Source organism: Arvicola amphibius, chromosome 6 (genome assembly GCF_903992535.2).
Source record: "Arvicola amphibius chromosome 6, mArvAmp1.2, whole genome shotgun sequence".
NCBI classification, from domain to species: Eukaryota; Metazoa; Chordata; class Mammalia; order Rodentia; family Cricetidae; genus Arvicola; species Arvicola amphibius.
The window spans coordinates 90,590,804-90,613,351 of NC_052052.2; the positions used below are offsets into that span (position 1 = coordinate 90,590,804).

Consider the following 22,548-nt stretch of genomic DNA (forward strand, 5'->3'; position numbering starts at 1 on the left):
AAGAGATGCCCAATCATACTACAAAAGCATTTGTTCAACTATGTTCATTGCAGCATTATTTGTAATAGCCAGATCCTGGAAACAACCTAGATGCCCTTCAGTGGAAGAATGGATGAAGAAACTGTGGAACATATACTTGTTAGAATACTACTCAGCGGTAAAAAACAATGACATCTTGAATTTTGCATGCAAATGGATGGAAATAGAAAACATTATTCTGAGTGAGGTAACCCAGACCCAAAAAGATGAACATGGGATGTACTCACTCATAATCGGTTTCTAGCCATAATTAAAGGACATCAAGCCTATAATTCGGGATCCTTGAGAAGATAATAAGAAGGTGTACCCAAAGAAAAACATATAGTAATCCTCCTGGATATTGGAAGTAGACACGATCGCCGGGCAAAAATTGGGAACTTGAGGGTTGGGCGAGACGGGGCCAAGGGAAGATGGGGAGAGAAAAGCGTGAAGGGGAGAATGGGGGGAGCTGGGAGGAATGGGATGCTTGGGATACAGGAAGGGTGGATATGGGAGCAGGGAAGCATATATCTTAATTTAGGGAGCCCTGTGAGGGTTGTCAAGAGACTTGACCCTAGAGGGGTTCCCAGGTTTCCAGGGAGACGCCCCCAGCTAGATTCTTGGGCAGCTGAGGAGAGGGAGCCTGAAAAGGCCAGTTCCTATAGCCATACTGATGAATTTCTTGCTTATTACCATAGAACCTCCACCTGGCAATAGATGAAGAAAATGACTGAGCCCCACATTGGAGCACCGGACTGAGCTCCCAAGGTCCTGATGAGGAGCAGAAGGAGAGAGAACATGAGAAAGAAAGTCAGGACCGTGAGGGGTGCGTTCACTCATGGAGATGGTGGGACAGAACTAACGGGAGATCACCAACTCCAGTTGGAATGGGACTGATGGAACATGAGACCAAACCGGACTCTCTGAATGTGGCCGACGGTGGAGGCTGACTGAGAACCCAAGGACAACGGGGCTGGGCTTTGATTCTTCTGCATGGACGGGCTCTGTGGGAGCCTTCTCAGCTTGGTCGATCACCTTCCTGGACCTGGGGGGAGTTGGGAGGACCTGGTCTTAACATAGAGTAGGGAACTCCGATGGCTCCTTGGCCTGGAGAGGGAGGGGGGTATGGGTGGAGGGGAGGGGAGGGAAGGGGGAGGAGAAGGGGAGGAGATGGAAATTTTAAAATATAAAAAAATAAACCAAAAAATGGGAAAAAAAAGAAAAAAAGAATCAGTGAGTTTGAAGGAAGACAACTGAAATTTTCAATCATGCGAACACAATGAAAGATTGCAGTGAACAGAGCCCAGGAATTCATGAAATGCCTTCATGTAGACACATAGATGCATTAGGATTCAAGGGGGAAGATTATTCAAAACATAATGGCTCAAATGTTTCCAAATCCTATGGAAGACAAATGCAAGCACATATAAAAGCCACTAAACTGTAAGTAAGGGGAGACAAAGGACACTGCCCTGCTCCCACCTCCACCAAGACTGTCTGAGGCAGAATCTTGGAAGAGACTAAGACAGTGATTTCACATAACAGGGACCCACAGCAAGATTGGGAGTTCATCGCTCTGCAGGAACTGTGAAGCCAGAGTTAGTGGAACTGAAATGGTTAGAACTCTCCTATTTGATAATTCTATGTCTGCTCAGTTATCCTCCACTAAGAAGGGAGAAATTTCAGATACTCCCAAATCAATGAAAGTTGGAAGGTTTTGATACAGTTGAGCTTTTCTGGTCGGAGCCGACACGAGTTCTGCTTCCTGTAAAGACCCTAGAGGATGACTGTGAGGTCTCAGCGGGCACATAGACTGAAAGGAACTTTGGTTTGCATTGTTTGTTTTGTTGTTTTTGTTTGTTGTCATTGCTGTTCTTAGTTTCAGGGTCTTACTACTAAGCCCTGGTTAGCCTGGAACTTTCTATGTAGACCATTCTGACCTAGAACTCACAGAAAAAGGCCAAGATCTACCTGCCCCTGCCTCTGCCTCCAAATGCCAGGATGAAAGATGACAGCCACCACACCTGGCCTTCCATTTTTATTTTGACCTAATCCCAGAGTTAGTGAAAAGTTGGCAAAAGAGATACAAAATTTTCATTTCATTTTGGTTTTTGTTTTTTTAATGCCCTGTCTCATTTGGTAGTAGATGGCCCCAAAACAATACCTCTCCCGTCCCTAAACAGTCTGTAATTACTACAAACAAGGATAGTCCTACTTTGTGATCATCAAAATTGTTAGGTTTTAACTCATAAATTCTATCACGTAATCTACAAACCTCAAGTTTCAACAATGCTACCAAAATTACAGCAAAAACAAAATGCACCAAGATCGTGTTCTCTTTTTGTGTTGCTGTCTTTATGATCTGCAGTCTAGCCAGATCCTCTATAGTTCCTTGAATCTCAAAATCTGGGCATTTGGTAAATTTTAGGCCTGTTAGTTCATAGACTACTCCCCAGTTTGAACTGGTGGAAATTATGCCATGATTTGAGCTTTGGCAGGAATACAATGATGTGACACAGGGCTCATCCCGTCAGGTCAACTAATTTCATTCTTCCTGTGACCATCCATGCTCATTCTGACTTGATTGACACCTGTCTATAGACATCTCCTTCGTAAAATTTCTCTTTCACCTTTTTGCCTAATAAACACTTTGTGGACAGGTATATCATGTCTGAGACTAATCTATTTCTATTCAAAATTTGACCCATTAACATAGACATCTATTGGATAAATTAATTATCACTATGGTGACAGATAAATGATGACTTGGAGTGCCACCATTCCTTCTGTCTTTATCTGTGATAGGAGATCTATTCATGCACATATGTGTGCCAGTGTGGACTAACAGACTTCTGTTTTGTTCAATGGATTTCTATGGTTACACCATTATTATTATTTTAATGCTCAAATGATTGGAGTTTTGATGAGTGGATCTTGCTCCAAGTTGACATCTGTGTTCCTTTGACATGGGTCCTCATTCATTGAGAAGTTATAATGTTTTGGACAAAATAGGTCCCAGGCTATCTGACACAACCCTAAAACAATTCTTCCTCTAAAGGCCTTGTTATTTTAAACCAAACCCAGACGAGAGCTGAGCGTCTCATTAGTGGAGATGGTAAGGAAATAGTCACACATATATACATTTCACAATACACATTCTTTATTTTAAGATAATGGTTTTATTTATTCTTTGAAATTTTCATATATTTTGATTACATGCATTCCCTTCCCCCAGCTCCTCTCAGATCCTCCCCACCTCCCTAAACACCCAACTTTACATTCTTTCTCTTTAAAAAAAAATACACGAAAGCTATCTAATCTGTGTTGGCTGACCTCTCCTGAGCATGGGACTTGTATTATATTTATTTTGATACCTATACATATATTTATCTTTCTCCATATTTGATTGAGAATTCCTTTCTCAATCAGGCAGAAGTCCTGGTTAATTTCCTGAGGTTGTCGAGGCTGCAATCTCTAGCCCCCACCCCCACCTCTATGCAGATGCTGCATCTACCTCATTTTAGGCCTGAAAATTCACTTGACATCACCACTACCACCCCTCATAGATGCCCTTCTCCTTCCACTTGGGAACCCATGACCCCATCCTATACCACCATAACTAATCCCCTCCCAGTGCAGACAACTTCCTGACCTCTGTTGGGACCTAAGTTGTGTGAAAAGGAACCCCTTTCCAGTGCTTGCCTGTCCCACCTACTAACGGCTCTTTCTGAATGCTTAGGAAGAAAGAAAGGGATATTTTTAGTCTCCAAATTCAAGCGCACCTTCCTCATTTGATCCTAACAAGTGGCTTATTAATGACTAAGTCACGACTTCTCTTTGACCTATATTACACTCTAGGGATTTAATATAAAATGGGGCATGTGGATAATGAGAGATTTAAAGGCATAAACTACTCTGTCATAAGAACGATGTCTAAGTAAATCACGAGATGTCATCTCGTGCTCCTGTGCCCAAATGCTAAATGTCCTATTAGAAAGGACTTTCCCCAGGGAAAATTCCACAGAGAGGAAAGCTGCGGGCTGTCTTTAAACCGAGTCTCTTTTTCAGTTTATATTCTAGATAAGGACAGCTTTTTTCAACATTAGCTTACCGGCCTAAAGAAGTTACCTCCTGGGAGCTCATTTTGTTTGTTGACTGACCATGCACCCATGACCACTGATGCAGCTCATTAAAAGTTTTGACCAGCTCACTAGTCTCCTAGCTCTCTAAGAGGTCTGGTGGCTTCCCACAATTGTATGTCCCCCTTAACCACAAAAACTGTTCTCAGACAGACTATGTTTATGCTTAGTACTAACAAGCTAAGTCCTACTTTTGTGTAATTATATTTCTTAATACTTAAAATAATACTGACTTTGCTGTAGTAAAAAAAACTATTTACTAGAAACATAAAGGGACACCTGGAAATTCTTATTTAATAACAGAACAACCATGTGTCAGATAGGAGATGAAATATAAATATCCTTATTTTCAAATAGGCTTATATTTTTGAGTAATTCATATATGAGCACTGCATTTACATCACTATTGTCCCTCCCTCTCCTAGTTTCAACTCCTCCCTCCCCTTCCAATTTCACAGTTCCTTTCATTATTATTGTTACATGCATATGTATGCATCATCATCATCATCATCATCATCATCATCATCATCATCATCATTGTCGTCATCGTCATCATTTTATGTTCTGGCAATGCTTAAGCATGCATGGATAGCCCATTTATGGCAGTTTTCCAGTTGTTCCTATCCCGGGCAGTCTTAGATGCTTGTGTTATTGTCATACATAAGGTTCTCCAGTCTTCCTTTATACTGTCTATCCAGCATTTTTTGGGGTCTTCCTCTTCACCTTATCTCATGGAGTCCTCCAAGCAGTGCCATCATTCATTCTCATAACATGGCAGAAGGTTCCTTTGCCGTATCCTGTAGTTTACTTCCTTCTGTAGGTGGAGATGTTTCTTAATGTCAATTGTGCAGTCTATCTTTTCGTGTGATGCCTAGAATCCTCCTGAGACATGCCATCTCAAACACATCCAGCCGCTGTTCTGAGGAGCATTTCATTGTAAAGAAGTCAGCCTAAGACAAGTGTCTTATATACTTGTAATTTTTTTGTTGTTGTTATGTCTCTTGCTGACCAAACTTTTCCTAGTGTCTGGAATGCTATATGTACACCTGCATATATAACCTATAGAATTTATTTAGCTTTGCCACATGTAAAAGAATGAAAGTAGAGGCATATTTATCACTTAGCACAAAATCAACTCCAGATGGATCAAAGACCTCAATGTGAAATATGACATGTAAAATGACTAGAAGAAAAAACAGGCACCACCCTCCAAGATACAGGCATAAGAAAGGACTTTCTGAATAGGATCTATTTGTACAGGAATTAGGCCAATGATTGACACATGGTACCTCATAAAATTAAAAAGCTTCTGTAAAGCTAAGGAAACAATCAAGTCAATAGGAAGCCTAAAGAGTGAGAGAAAAATCTTTCCCAGTTACATATCTGTCAGAGATTAAAATCCAGAATATATAAGGAATTCAAAAGACAAAGAGTCAAGAAAACAAATGACAGAACTGAGAACTGAGCAGTGGGTCTGAACACAGAGTTCTTAAACAACAGGAAATAAAAATGGATAAAAAATCTAAAATGTGTCCAACACTCTTAGTAATTAGGAAAATGCAAACTCAAACTATTTTGAGCTTTCATCTTACTCTGCTTGGAATGGAAACAACTTGAAAACACATTGTTGAGGATGTAGGGGAAGAGGATCAACCCCTCATTCACTGCTTGTGAGATTGCTAACTGGTACAGCCACTCCGGCAACTAGTGTAGAGAATTACCAAAAAGCTAAAAGTAAATCTACTATATGACCCAGTTATAGCACTCCCTGGCATAAACCCAAAGGACTTATTATCCTATCCACATATACTTGCTCACTCGTGTTGATGTCTACTCTGTTTACAATAACTAGGAAATGGAGATAACCTTAATATCCTCCAACAGATGGAGAAGGCAAATGTGGCACATATACACTATGGAGTAATACTCATCTGTAAAGAAAAATGACATCATGGAATATTTAGGTAAATAGATGAAAGCACACATATTATACTGAGTGAAGTTACCCTGATCCAGAAAGACAAACAGTGCACGGTCTCTTTTACTGGTGGTACCTAGTTCTGAATCCTTTGATCTAAGTACATGACCTGACTAACAGCCACTATCTTCAGTGACCCTAACGAGCTCTGAGGACACTTTAGGATGCAAGAAAATAAAGTAAGATTTATTCTAAATCCTTTTGTTCCAAGAAGAATCCATCTCAGAAACTTTGACTTACACATCAAATGAGGATGTTGCTCTTGTGTTAGATGTTGCAGTTTGTGCTTTACTACATCTTATTATTTCTTCTTTCAATGAGCATTGTTACATATATGTATACCTACCACCTCGAGTTTTTAATCATAAAAACCCTATTGCCCATTTTAGTGAACCAAATTCTATATCTGCTCACCATAGAAAAGGAAAATATAAACATTATCTTACATGCAAATAATGTGCCTTGGGCATTGGACACCAAGAACACATTTAATAGACAACTGGCCCTATTTTCTAATGATCGCTGAAAGTTTACAAACAAAATAATCTAAAATCAAAGCTCTTGTTTTGCTCTTATCCATGTATTTGTAAAGATGTCTAACACAAGGTTACCTAGGGCTGGGAGTAAAGTTTAACATAGTTCTTTCCTGGACGATACAAAGTTTAAAACTCTAAAGAAAACAAACAAATAAGCAAACAAACAACCAAAAGAGCAACCATCTTACTTGTAATATAGCTTTGTAATAGACTTTGGAAAATATCTCTGAAAATACATTTGTCAAGGCCACTGGCTTATCAGATTTTTCTTTAATGTCTGGAGTTTTATAGCTATTTTTAAACATCTCTTAATACAGATTATGCGTCTGAGAGCAAGCTCTTAGTTCAGTATTAAGTTTTCCACCAGGTATGTCTTAGAATGAAAAAAGCATTATTTTCTAGGAAGAATAATGGTCCTTCCTGTGGCACAATGGGGCAAAGTGTTTCATTGTTCTTGCTATTTTGAATTTCAAAACAAAAGTCCTTATTACACCATAACCTGCCTGATCATCTAGTAATATGGCTCTGAACTCAGTCAGCAGCACAGACTGGCTGCACCCGGTTTATGACTCAGGTATTCACTGTGAATCTCAGTGCTGCTAATCAGTTTGCAGAAGTTCATGTGAGACAAACAGTGCTGTGCAAGGCATATGGGATGGGCGTGCTATTCATCCAGAGCTGTGCGTGCTCTGAAATGGGCGTGCTATTCATCCAGAGCTGTGCGTGCTCTGAAATGGGCGTGCTATTCATCCAGATCTGTGCGTGCTCTGAAATGGGCGTGCTATTCATCCAGAGCTGTGCATGCCCTGAAAATCAAGCCTTGGGTAACTCAAACCACGAGGGCATTACAGACTCGGACTTTACAGTAACTTTGAAATTAAATCAGCCAACTTTGTTGAGCTTCAGTTTTCAGAATGCCAAATGAAATAAAATTTGTTGATTCAATTCATATTCAGTGAACTGCTATGTTCAAAGCAATAATTCTCCAGAATAGAATGAGGCACAGCCTTGATCGTAAGGACTCTGCCTATCCACATATGTTTCTGAGTGTCTTAACTTACCTATAAGACCAAATAAATTGTGTAATAAATTTAAAAATAAAGAAATTCACAGGATCTTGGAGCACAAGTTGGGACACAGGAAGGAAAGGAGAGAATGTCTCAGAACAACATTGAGATATCCTGGAATACTGTCATCAACGTCACAGGCTTAGAAGTTCAAACATGACAAAGTACAGAATTCACCTTCGAAGTGAAAAGCAGCTGTTCAGATGAGGGACGCACTGTGTCTTGGGCTACCGCACAGAAACAACCGGCTTGGTAAACATGGGAATTTTCCATGTTACACAACAGAGAAAAAGGAGGCAGAAAAGTAATTGATCTTTGGGTTGAATTATGTCATCCAGGACCTCCCTCAGTTCTTGCCTTGCTCAGCTGTGCCTTCTTCAGGAGAACACCTTGGTCACAAAGGTGAACAAAGACCTTTTGGGCATCATGATAAGACACACGGAATCTCAAGAACATCCTTCACGTGTCTCCTGCTTACCTCTAAGGATGAGTGACCTTGAAGTGATCTTCGGGGATCCTTGAAGATCTCCTCTCATTCAAAATTCTGGACTTGGACATGTGTCTCTTCATAAAACAATCACTAACAGAGGCTAGTCAGTGGCCTCTCAGAATAGCCTTAACCATTTGGGATGCTGCCTGGCCTGCTGGATAAATTACATATAAACATATGCACATGTGATCTGGGGCTAAACTGGGTGACTCAGTAGCCGGGAGGGTCATCTGCCAAATTAACTGAAAGATATTAATTTGTTTTCCTACTCTCAACTCAGAAAGGCAAACCTGTTGGAAAATGATAAAAATCATGATAGATCCTTATTCGCTTCTAGGAAAACTTACCAAAATCTACCAGCTTCACCCCACCTTCGGCAGTCAACAGAATGTTATTCCCTTTGACATCACGGTGGATAGTTTTGTTGTTATGAAGATGTTGAAGTCCCTGGAAGGTGAAAATTATATAATTATTGAAAAGAGAATAAAACAAAGAAACATTTTTTAGGCAGTGCACTTGTGCAGAATCAATACCAATGTTAAAATCAGCATTCAAATACTAAGGTTTTACATTGAGTTAGTCAAACCTAAATGTATTATTTCCAACTTGGACTATATAGAAAGTCACAAAAAAGAGCACACTTCTCAGCTTTCCCCCAAAATCTCTACACTTTTTAATGACATTTGCAGTAATTTCTTTGCGCGCGCACGGTGTGTGTGTGTGTGTGTGTGTGTGTGTGTGTGTGTTTGTGTGCATGTACACATGTGCATGTTCAAGCATGCAGAAATCAGAGAACAACTTGTGGGAGTCAGTTTTTGTTGGCCAAGTTTTCTGTCTCATGTGGTCCTGCAATCATTCAGTCCCAAAGGAAACACACAGAGGTCTACATTAATTATAAGCTGATTGACCTATTAGCTCAGGCTTCTTATTAACTCTTATAAAACTTATATTAGCCCATAATTCTTGTCTGTGTTAGCCACGTGGCTTGGTACCATTTTTGGTGAGGCAGTCACATCTTGCTATCTTGCTTCCTCTGTGTCTGGGTGACGACTGCAGACTAGACTCCCTCTTCTCAGCATTCTCCTGTTCTCATCACCCCGCCTCTACTTCCTGCCTGGCTACTGGCCAGTCAGCATTTTATCAAAATACAGTCGATAGAGTACAGACCACTGTCGTACAGCAAGTCTTCTTCCGCTGTATGGGACCTAGGATCAAACTCAGGTCGTCATATCTGACAGCAAAGCACTATTACCTGCTGAGCCCTCTTGCTGGCCCTCTAGTCTTAAAAAATTGTTGATTCCAAAAAAGAAAATATTCTAAATACACTTATTTAAGATAGTGGCATCATAAAAATATAACTACTAAAAATTATATTCTATATTTATCTATAAAATTTAAAATAATACCTAAGAGTAGAAATCAGAAGCCCATCAAAACAAAATTGTCTTCTAATGAAAAACCCAAATTGTCCATGCTGAACACCCAGACTGCATGTGACCCTGTATTAGACAATACTAATGTTATAATTTTTAAGTAGGATCTACATTTTTATTTAGATAGAACTACTTTCTAATTATTGTACAAAGAATTCAAGTAGCCTTACCATTAGTGCTTCATGTAAAATATATGCAATTATAGGCTCACTCATTCTCTCTCCCCTCTTCAGAAATCCTTTCACAAGCTCCGTCACCGACCCTCCATTGCACAGCTGGAAGTGAGCATGTCAGATGGACATTAAAATGAACAAAATGTTTTAAAATTCTTACCGTAAAGGGTTTCCTTAAAATGCTTCAAAAAATTATCCCGGTATCCTGTTGTACATCATCTTATAAATGACTTTCATTATTTTCATGAAATCACAAATGAAGTGAACAAAGAGACTTGTAATTACATATGACTGATAACTAGAACACAGGTTTCATCTAAATTAATTTTTAGAATAGAATTTTCTGCTTAACTTTAAGGATAAAAATTATGATTCTACAAATTTAGGATGTAAGCCTTAAAAGCAATACTGACTTCTGATATTTTAATTACTGTAGAAGGAGTGGCAAGGGATTGGTCAGCTTCCCCATCAAATTACTGTAGTTCAACATTGTCAATGGATATAAATGAACATCTTTTTTTTTTTTTTTGGTTTTTCGAGACAGGGTTTCCCTGTAGTTTCTAGAGCCTATCCTAGAACTAGCTCTTGTAGACCAGGCTGGCCTCGAACTCAGAGATCTGCCTACCACTGCCTCCTGAGTGCTGGGATTAAAGGTGTGCGCCACCACAGCCCGGCTATAAATGAACATCTTAAAAAGAAATAAACCTCCTTTTAGGCAAAATTGCTAAGTACACATAAGTAAGTATGGCAAATAGAACCCTCGGAACCAATCTGGAATATTACACTGCCTCTGCTCTCCAGCGTCCTCCTTCTCTGCACACGAAAGCAGGGAGAATCTGAACCAACAAAAGAAAAGAATATGGTGGAGAAACTTTTCATATCAGGGCTCTGCAAAATTAGGTAACATTAAGTCACACTGAAACTTTCAAAGGAGGCACCAAGTCTGCATTCCAGACCAACCCTGATATGGCAGTGGATGGAGGAGAGAGGTAACTTGGTTCTGGACCACGACAACATCGCAAGAATGCATGGATTCTGCAAGTCCTTGATCCCTGATGTTGAACACTATGGACTGCTTTCAACCTCGCCCTCCTCCCCTGGCTCTTGTCTGTGGCCTTCTTCACCACCTGCTTCTGAGTCATTGCATCACTGCCTGGGAATCCACAGAGCCACCGTTCCGAGCTCTAACTCATGCACAGGCTGAGGAGAGGAGTGGAAGCCAAGGCATCTTTAGCATTGTAACTTGAAATATTGAACACCTCTTTCCCCAACGTCTTTTCTAACATTTTGAATTTTACTGGGATGCTAAACCCGTCTGGATTAGATAGTAACAGACATGATGCATTCAGAATTTGCTGGATCCTGGGTCCATTTCTAACACTTTTACATGAATTATCTGTGAACCTCACCATTTGGGGAAGCAAGCATCATCATTTCCCCGTAAAGACGAAGGAATGGAGTCACATTCATAACTCCTTTCTTTCTCCAGTCAAATAAAACTTCCAGCTAATTCAGGAGTGTGGACAGCCCAGCATGGCAAGGCCTCTGCTTTCTTTTGTCTCAGGAAGATGAACACAGTGTAAGTAACTGCTTACACTTACACTTACAGGGTCAGGCTGCTTCCTCCACAGGCTGGCAGATTGTCTTACAAAATTATTCTCAAACAGCTCAAAAGAAACTGAGTACTTTAAAATGCCTGGCCATTCCTTTACAACAGTGGTTCTCAGCCTTCCTAATGCCGCGACCCTTTAATACAGATCCTCATGTTGTGGTGACCCCCAACCATGAAATTAGTTTTGGTGCTACCTCATAACTGTAATTTTGGCACTGTTATGAATCACAATTTAAAGATCTGTGCTTTCTGATGGTCTTAGGCGATCCCTGTGAAAGGGTCATTTGAGCCCCCAAATGGGTCATGGCCCACAGGTTGAGAACTGCTGCTTTATAAGGACCAAGGCATTAGAATTAGTTAGTAATATTATGAAAAACAATGCTAAAGACTCCCTCCCTCCCCCTCCCCCCCCTCCCTCCCTCCCTCTCTCCCTTCCTTCCTTCTTTACTTTCTTGTTGTGAAATATTAGTTTAAGATGTGTTGTATTCATTTATGCTGTAGAATATTTGTTTAATGAAGCAAAGATGTGGTGCATTCTTTTATGTTGCATTTGTTTAACTCTGTGAAGCTGTATTTCTTTGCCTGCCTAAAACACCTGATTGGTCTAATAAAGAGCTGAATGGCCTATAACTATGCAGGAGCGGGAAATGGGCGAGGCTGGAATGCAGAGAGAATAACTAAGAGGAGAAATCTAGGGAAGGAAGTGAGGAGTAAGAAAAGGAGACGAGGATGACAAGGTCCAGCCACCAGCCACGCGGTCAGCCATGGAGTAAGAAGGGAAAGAAAGATTAAAAAGTGCAGAGGCAAAATGTAGTTAAAGAGAATGGGATAGTTTAAGTTAGAAAAGCTGACTAGGAACAAGCCAAACTAAGGCCAGGCATTCATAACTAAGAATAAGTCTCCATGGATTTATCTGGGAGCTGGGTGGCAGGCCCTCGACGAGTAAAAAGAAAACAACTATGTTTCCTTTCTTTTTTTTCTCCTCCTCTTTTCTTCTTCTTTTGCAATGTGTAGTTCCTTCTGGGGCTGTCTTTTGTGAAAGAAATGTAAAAGCTGTCCAGAAAGAGGAAAGGCTCTTAGGTAGTACTGTTGGAGTATGCCTATAACTAAATCTGTCGGGACCACACACTTGCATGGAGGCCACCTGTATACAAAAGTACGTTCTCAAGCACATCTACACAGAAGTGCGTGCTCAGCCTCAGACTGCGGCCACTCCCGTTTTAACACTACACCGTGGCTAGTATTTCAAAACAGCTAATGTTACCCTCTTCTTTCTGTCTTTGAAAGCTTCCTTCTTGTCTCAACCTCTTTGAATATTCCTGTATTTCCTCTTGTAGTTGCATTCCCATTGTAGGCTATATTGTTTTAAAATGAAAAATGAGCATTTAGAGAAAATCTCAGCTAATTGTCTTGTTGAGGTTGACATCACTGTGTAAGGAAATAATTTGAAGTCTGCCTTCTTTGAATCAGCATAGTGAATTTCAGGTCAATCCTGAAAAATCTGCAAACCCCAAATTACTCAAAGCTAATAATATCTATTCACTAACTAAGCAAGTAAGCAAAAGCCCAGTTGCTAACACTGTGAATGGTCATACAAATTAATCCACGGTGAATAGAAGTTAATTCCCTTTCCTGTGCATTCTCAGAAACGATTTACTCTTGGTTGAATTTTTCCAACTGGCCCATTTTTATTCTTTCACGGTCTAAACCTGAATATAGTGAAGTTTAGTCATTTTTGCTCCTATTGCCCTCTCATCCCCACCCTTTCTTGTTGAAACCCTTCTTTCCAAGAGGTCACCCTTCTACTCTCATGTCTTCCTTATGTGTGTGTCCCACTGTGTTTAGTTAGAATTGTTTGCATGAGCTCGAGTGGGAGGTTATTTACTGAAGCATGAACAATGGGAGAAAATAACACTCTTCCCCTACAGCCATTAATGGCTAACAGACTTAAGAGCTGAATTTTATATCCAGTATGTTTTTTTTACATAAGTGATGTGCTGACCCAGGAAATACTCTTGACATGATGCAAACAGATATGGAGTCATCATAATAGTAATTACAGTTAAAATGCATTTTAGAAGAATTGCAATTTATTTATTCATGTTCCACAGATCATTATTAGAATATGCAAATTATTATTAGCATATTCAAAGAACCAGGACACCTGTGGTTTTTAAGTGTACTCTCTGGGATACCTCACAATGCTTAGTGATAATGTTATCACTGGGGCTAGGAAGCTGTTGCTGGCATCTAGAGGTTAAGGATGATGCCAACCATCCAAAAGCTCAGAGGATGGCCTTCCACAGTGCAGAATCATGCAGGCCAAAATGTCAACAGTGCCAGGATTAAAATAAATGACAACAACCCGTGGTGATATTTTGCCTATGGCTCTAACAAATAAAGCTTGCCTGAAGAGCGGAAGTTGGATCTAACCACTAGTTAACCATAGAGGTCTGTACAGATAGACAGGAAGTGATATGGCTAGAAGGAGGAATATAAGGCAGGAAGAGGCAGGAGCTCAGCCTTTTTTCAGTTGAAGAGTTAGCAAAGTCAGAGTTGGCTGGGATTTGCTCCTTTGTCTCTTTGATCTTCCAGCATTTACCCTGATGTCTGGCTCCAGGTTTTTATTATTAAGACCAATTAGAACTGGTGCAACAACATCCTAATTAGAGGAATGAAAATCAATTGCATGGATTGTATGTGGACAGGAGGTGCACAGGAGAAACACCTGCAGAGCCTAGAGAGGCTGGCTCCACAGGTGGGGTCTGTCATCACAGGCATATGGTGGTTTCCACCAGGCTGTTCTAGCATATTCACTGTGGTTGTGATTTCTCCTGAAATGCAGAACTGTACTTTAGAGGGTGCAGTTTAGTTTTATCAAATTTTTCTTTATGCCCCTGTCTTAATTCATTACTGGACTGCTTAGGCCTCTCTCCAAACAGATAGTAATACATTTTGTGACCCTCACAAGATGGAAATTATGTCATTTCCCTAGAACTCTACTTAAACTCACGAAACATTTAAGAACAAGTATGTATATTTGAATTAAATCGAGAGAGGTTTTAATGGTAAATAAAGAAAAGTCATTTCATGTAAATATGACCCTGTCCTCAACTGTGCAGGAGTCACTGAGCAAGCTTGCAGAGCGAGTTCCAGAGCTCCACTGTGGAAACCACAAAATGTAGCTCTCAGTAATGATGAAAAGTGAGCTGCTCCCTCTAGAAATGTCAACAGAGCTTTAGAGGAACATGAGATAAAAGACATGACTGCTAATTATAGAAGAATTCTATGAAAGGTCATGATGACCCCTCAAAGATTTCATTATCTTCTATTTTACAGCTTAATAAAACAACATAAACAACTGGAAATATTTCCAGACAATAAAATAATTAAAATAAATAATTACATTAACAGCCTTTACATGTCAAAATTATTAACCACAATTATGTGTCATGGCCTAAACTTCATTACCAACTTGAATAGATATAAAATATAAAATCACACAGAAAACAAACATCTGCATGTGTCTGTGAGGGTATTTCCAGAAAGGTTTAACAGTGAAGGGAAGACTCACCTCAGCATGGCTGACATCATCATGTAGACTATGATCCCAAACTAAATAGGAGGGAAAAAGAGGAAGCCCTTGTGTAGCATTTCTTCTGCCTTCTTCCTGACTGGACACCATGTGAGCAGTCACCTCAGCCTCTCTGCTTCCTGACTGTGGACACCATGTGAGCAGTAACCTCAGTATCTGTTTTCTGACTGGACACCATGTGAGCAGTCATCACAGTCTCTCTGCTTCCTGACTGGACACCATGTGAGCAACTACCTCTCTCCCACCACCATGCTTTTCCCACAACTGTCCCCTCAACCTGTGAGGCACAATTCCTTCCTTAACTTACTTTAGTATTCCATTTTGTTATAACAAGAAAAGTAGTTACCTTCTTACCCAAAGCATAAAACACACAAACTATCTGAAAATAAAAATACAGAAATCTAAAGCAAATAAGCAATTTTACACTTCAAATTTAAATTTTGTTAAGTTTCATCTGATAAACTCCATAAAAGAACCTGAGTTACTTAATCAATTAAGACAGTGATTTTTCATATAAGATCTATAGTTATTTATCACATAATTTCTATTAGCTAAGTATTTCTTAGAAACAATTAAAACTGTTTTCAAAAAACATGGTCACTTGTTTTTTTTTCCAGATAAATGTTTAGAACAAACAGACTCAAAATCACTATTTGATAGGAAAGGAATAGAGTTATGAAAATCAGATTGTTAAATTTTATTTAGAGATAGAGTATGCTTGAAAACACCAGGAAATTTATTTCCCTTAATTTTTATTTCATTGATATTTTATACTATACCATAGCATGTCATGAAATTTTTCATATTTAGAAAACAATTATAATGAAAAATACAGAGAAGGGTAACATTAAAATCAGGCCGAATCTCTCCACTTGGGGCACAAGTACAGAGATCTCCTCCTGGGGGTCTCTTTCTTAATCTGGACACAGTAGTGAAATGGTAGAGAGAGAGAAGGAGGAAATGCCACCTTTTAGGTTTAAGGCCCACTCCACAAGATGGAGCTCATGCCTGGTGTTATAACCAGAGCCTAGAACCTGTGGGTAGACAGGTCCTAGGCCCCAGGGGAGAACCTCAGAGCCTGTGGCCAGATAGGTCCTGGGACTAGGGGAGAACCTCTGACTATTATTCTGCTAAACAGACGAAGTAAACTGACAACAAATGATTTGACGCTACCCATAGATTCATTTGTCTCGCCCTCATGGAGAAGCCGCCTTCTGTAGTGCTGATCAACAGAGGCCCCAAACAGGTCAACAGGCAGAGAACAAACTCGGGAGTGCTCAGCCCTGGCAGGACATCTCCAGCATACTCCCTCTCACCAGGTCACTGGTGACTGTGGTCATATCCACCATTTGGGAATCGCTGAGGAGCTCGATTAGGAGGAATATAAGTTCTCCATAAATCCTTCCTTCCAGATATGTCTAACCTTGATGGCACATTTTCCATCCAAGAAATCCATTTCTCAAGCAGCTTTAGGTAACAGGGTTTAATGTGAGGAACACAAACCTTTATTTTCGAATGAAATGTAAAACAGAAAACAAAAGGAAAGATCTATAGAAACACAGAAATTACCATGGGAATAAAAATCAGTGTCGTACAGATGGCTTTGTAGCTGACTTCCTTAAACAGCCACCAAAAGGAAATTCTGGCACAAATTCTGATTCCTCACTGACAGTAAAGTTTCAAATACTGTCCTGATGAAATGAACTGTCCCCAGTAGTCTAAATGCCGTTCTTGTAAAGATGCAGGGTAAACTTAAAAATGAAACATGACAATTCTTCATGAACAAAAGAATGGATATAGATAAAATGAATCGCAGATATTCTGTAGTCAAATGATAGATCACCAAAATAAAATGTCCTTGTGCGTGGCTTTAAAATAAATAGCACCAGTAGATTGGATGGTGCTATATTAACCTAAGCAATTTCATATCACCAGGAAAGACTGAAAGGGAATTCATGACAGGAGACACCTCCCCCCACAAAGTGTAGCTTTGCAACATAATGTGAAAGCAGAGCCTGGTTTCTCGCTAACCACACAAAATTGGAGCATAATTTTCCTATATCTGAGCTATACTAACTGAGAGCATTCTCAGCCCTTTGGCACACAGATGTGGACTGAAACAGCCAGGACCAAAGGGAGGGCATTCCATAAGCAACACTGCAGTGCTTCTAAGAGAAAACTTTTATAGGTCCTCTGTCCTTATTAAGACAGAAGGTTTTTTTTTTTTTAAGTGAAATTTATGAAAAAGGATGTTAAAATCTGCAGTAAGAAAGTCTTGCTTTCCTGCCTTTGTGTTGTTTTGTTCTCGTGTGCTCTGAGGCCACCTGCTGAGACACACCATGTTCTGCCCTGGGCCACAGCAGCACAGCCTCATTTTCCAGTGCGTCCTCCAGTTTGTGTTCATTTTCTAAAGGCACCGTCAGCCCTCAAGCCTGAGTCTCAGGGGACGTGCACCAACATCAGGGCATGCAGGGGATGAGGTGAGAGAGCACCACACACTTCCACAAGGACTGCGTCATTTTTCGCTGCCATGAACAAGAGTGAGGTTTGCTCACAGCCTCGCCCATTCCTGGCACCATTGGCCTTTGTAAGTCAGCCATTTCAGTAGAAATCAAACAGTATTTCTTTTTGCTTTTAGCTTAACTTTCTCAAAGCCTAAAAGCGTTAAATATATTTATTATCAATGCTTTTGTAAAATCATCATTTATATTTAAGTTGGATGGGTGCATTTTATTGGGTGAGATTTTTATTATCCCTACTAGTTGAAAATATTTAAAGCACGGGAATTGAATTTTAGCACATATTTTCATGGTTGCCCCTCCCCAATGCACACTTTCATTCTAGTAAATGCAACTTCAGTATAAGAATGTTTTGTTTCAGCAAACTTATTTTAACATTTCAACAAACTAGTATTTTGGAACAAACCCCAGCCAGACAAGTGTATGCTCACACAGAACGTCAGACACGTGCTCACACAGAATGTCAGATATGTACTCAGAACGTCAGATACGTGCTCACATAGAACATCAGATACGTGCTCACATAGAATGTCAGATACGTACTAACACAAAACATCAGATACGTGCTCACATAAAATATACTCTTTCCTTCTACTGTCTTTGTCTTCCTTTGTCAGTGTAAGGTGGACTCCAAAAAGAAGTCACTGAAATCAAGTCCCTTTAAAATATTACACAAGATTCTTGCCTTAAAAATGATAGCATAAGAATTCATGGATGCAGTATCTAGTAAATACTCATGAAGCTTCATCCCTAGATGAAGAACTACAGGCAGCTGAGAAACACTGGGAGCAGGAGAAACCATCTTCCTCAGGTAGAGCGCTGAGGGTAGTTGGTTATCTAGAACCAAATGGTCAGTCAATTCAAGAGAATTTTTAAAAAGACCAAACGAAAATTTCATTGTTGAAAAGTAGAGTAGAAGCCGGGTGGTGGTGGCGCACGCCTTTAATCCCAGCACTCGGGAGGCAGAGGCAGGCGGATCTCTGAGTTCGAGGCCAGCCTGGTCTACAAGAGCTAGCTCCAGGACAGGCTCTAGAAACTACAGGGAAACCCTGTCTCGAAAAACAAAAAAAAAACAAAAAAAAAAAAAGAAAAGTAGAGTAGAAACACACACACACACACACACACACACACACACAGAGAGAGAGAGAGAGAGAGAGAGAGAGAGAGAGAGAGAGGAAACAACAGGAGTTCTGAAGAGAGATTAACGGAGGTGAGGAAAGACAAAGAGCGGGCTCTGGCTGGAATTAAGTTCACCGTTTCTCCCTTCCTTGCTGGCTTTTCTTGTTTTACTCCCTTTCCAACTGCTATTTAAATATGACTGATTATTTTACCTTGGTGCTATCCTACCAACTGTATGTCTGTTTTTGCGGTTTTAGTATGCTGCAGGACTCACAGCATGCTCAACTTCTCACAGTCTGTTTTAAAGTGGTATGCGGCTACACACAGCATACATACTTCAAACCTTTTCCCCTCTCCCTCTGCTGCTACTGTCATGCATTTTAACTCTCCCTTATGTGGATAAGCTAGCAATATACATTTATAACCATGCTTTTAAGAAGTGATTTTCCTGAAACAGACTATAAAATAAAAGTCAATAATGTTATATTCACCCTCATATTTCTCTAGGTCTGAATTTTTACCTGGAACCATATTCTTGCAGCGTAAAATGATGTATTTGACATTTTAAAAAGTTTTGTTACATCTATCTATCTATCTATCTATCTATCTATCTATCTATCTATATTCTATCTACCTCCCTATCATTTATCTATCATCTATGTGTGTGTGTGAGTGTGTAATGTGAAAATGTGTGCGTGTGTGTGTGCATCGTGGTTTGTTTGGAGTTCAGAGAACAGTTTGAGTGGGTGAGTGCTCTCCCTTTACCAAGTGGTGGGTCTGGAATTTGAACTCAGGCCATCAAGCTTGGCAGCAGGCACTTTTATCCACAAAGCCATCTCACTGGCCTGCTTTTATCTTTCTTTACATTTATTTTATTACCAATCTTAAAAAATGCTTGACTTAATGTTTTATTGCTATGAAGAGACATCATGACCACAGCAACTCTTATAAAGGAAAACATTTAACTGGGGCTGTCATATAGTTCAGAGGTTTAGCCCACTATCAGCATGGTTGGAAACATGATGACATGAAGCAGACATAGTACTGGAGAAGCAGCAGGAAGAGAGTGGCACTGGGCAAGGCTTGAGCATCTAAACCTCAAAGCACATCCCCAATGGCATACTTTCTCCAACATGGCAACACCTACCCCAATAGGGCCACACAGCCTAACTCCTTATGGGCCTGTAGGGGCCAATTTTATTCAAACCACGACAATGCCTATTTCTGTTTTACCTTAATTCATGAATATTTTCACTGTTCTAAGATGACATCCTTTTACTTCGAGTGCTTCATGCATGTCATTCTGTGGCATCTTAGGAAATGTCAGGGGTCACCTTAATCTGCGACACCTCTGTGAAGTGCATCCTTTTCTGCTCTGCTCATGATTCTCCTCATTACCAGATTTTGGTATTTTGGCTTTGATGACTCTTAGTATAACTTTCTTAGTTTACTTGATCTCAGTACGGACAACTGTGACGCTCCTGTATTTGGGTCCATTCATCTTTCCGCCCACATATCTAGTCCAAAGGTAACCTCAATTGTTGGGCTTAATTTTTTAATAGAGACTGTTGTTTCAACTCTAGAGGTTCTCCTTAGTTCTTTACAGTTTCTATTTATTTTAGTATTGTTAATTTTCTTTATTTCTTTATGTTTATAACAGCATTGCTGTTCTAACTTGCTAATCCCAGTGCCTCTGTCTGCTGATCACATTCCCTTCTGACTGCTTCACATTTTCTTGTGCTTTCATATATATATATATATATATATATATATATATATATATATATATATATATATACACACACATATAACTTAAAACTGGAACTTAACTTTGCCAATGTTATATTACTGACTTTCTGGGTTTTGTTGTCTTACATGAATGAACACTAAATTTTATTCTTGAAAGCAGCTAATTAACTTATAGATTGATTAAAGCCTTCCAGGAAGCTCTTATTTTAAGATTTTAAGACTAGCTTAACCTTCCCCCCAATGGACAACTTTCTGGGGTTCCTCGCAAGTGTTTCAGGTACAGCCGGTCAGAACTTGGGCATCTCACCATGCAGCAAACCCGCCCTGTGCAGACTGCAATCTTACAGCTGTTCCTCCTCTGGTTTGTTCCCCGTGCACATCTGCACACTGTATTCTATACACATTTAGCGTGGCTTCCAAACACCTTCTTACATGGGTTTAATTGCACAGATTGCCTTTCTGGAGGCAGTTTCTGCACCAGTTCCTCTTCTCTTTGCTCTCTAACCGAGCTTTGCAGTTAGGCAAAACGTCTCTGATCTCCGCATTCACCGCTTCTCTAGGCACTCTGATCGTGACAGCAGCAACTTCGGGGAGGAGAGATCCAAGTTGGCTCAGGGCTGAGAGGGCGTATTCATCTGGAAAGGAAGGCGTGGAGTGTGGCATGGCTTCTCACACAGCACCACAAGAAGCTAGTGATCTGGAGGAGATGTGGGCTGAGCTGTGATCCCGAAGGTTCCCTGACCACCACCTGACCTAGCGGCGGTCCCTACTTGTTAACAGTTCCACAGCTTCCCTGTGCAGTTCTGCCTGGTAGAGACCAGGGTCCACACAGGTGAGTTGGTGGGGGCCTGTGGTGTAGGACTTGCCTCGGAGAAAGAAGAGGTGATGATCATGTTCAGCATTTCCCACTGTTTGAGAAATGTTTTGTCCAGTTTTGTGCAGTTATTCTGTTTGTGTATGGAAGACTGTGCCCGGACACAAGCACATCATGGCCAGAGCAGAAATCTCTGCTTCTTTCTCTGCAGACTGGAGAACACGGAAGAGTATTTTTTACACTTTCCTTGGGTAAGAAACACATGGCTATGGTGGCACACAGCTTCAATCTCAGCATTTGGAAGGCCCGCCTGGTCTACACAGTGAGTTCCAGGACAGCCAATGCTACATAATAGAGAGACCACCCTGCCTCAGAATAAATAAATAATGAAATAGCTCCCAGACTCCACTCACGGATCTTCTGCTCCATCGGTACAAGCGGCCCACACTGCTATAGTTCAGTGACTCGGAGGATACTCACAAAGGACAGGGCTCCTGCAGCCATGATTCTGTATTCTGTCAGCAGGTTAAAATGACAGGCCTCCCTTGTCCCTCCTTGTCAAAGGTCTTCTCTTGTATTCTCTATTAATATGTCTATTTATACTCTCCATATTACTAGCAATAAACATTAGTTTTTGCTTTAAATCCTTCCCTCACCATTACACTGATGATCTCTGATGTAAGTTCATCCTGCTCCCTGCCGAGCACTGAGAAGCTGCCATGCCGTCATGACCAATGCAGGAAACAGATGAATAACTAGATTCAAGTTCTGTAAGGGCAACCATGCATATGCACACGTGTGCAGTGGCAGGGCAGCCTTTCCTGTGGTATAGAAAGGGTCTGCCCAAAGTGTCATGTGTTTTGATAAAATGTGTTAATATATTGAATTGTAGATGCTAAACAGGTGATAAAACAATTATGAAAACAGACACTATCTAAGAGGCATTTCCTTTATATTATTTTTTCATTTATTTTATATCTCTATTGCAATTTTTACTCCCTCCTTTCCTCTTGCTCCCTCTCTCCCAAACTCCCTCCCCTTTATTCTCCCCCATCCACTCCTCCTCAGTCTCCATTCAAAAGGAAGCGGCCTCCTATGGGCATGGCGCATGAAGTTGAGGCAACACCAAGCTCCTCTTCCTGCATCAAGACATTTCCTAATATGCACTCAAGTACCATGTGGTGCATCATGTGACATTTCTAGCATGTAGGCAGTGCTTTAGGTGTACTATTTACAACTGATCTCTTTGGAATGTACTTTGGAAACACCAATCACTAAATCAAATACAGAACAGTTCTCTCAGTAT

The 22,548-nt window shown here is 40.3% G+C and overlaps 1 protein-coding gene across 1 annotated transcript in view; it reads right to left on the reverse strand.

Annotated features, from left to right (window-relative positions):
• The window catches only part of Myo3a (myosin IIIA), a 180,268-nt gene that overhangs the window by 147,957 nt on the left and 9,763 nt on the right, over positions 1-22,548 (reverse strand). Inside the window, exons 3-4 of the mRNA XM_038334855.1 lie at positions 9,832-9,936; positions 8,576-8,675 (exon numbers count right to left, since the gene is read on the reverse strand). Coding sequence (XP_038190783.1) covers positions 8,576-8,675; positions 9,832-9,936 — 205 coding nt within the window. The remainder of the gene's footprint in view (positions 1-8,575; positions 8,676-9,831; positions 9,937-22,548) is intronic.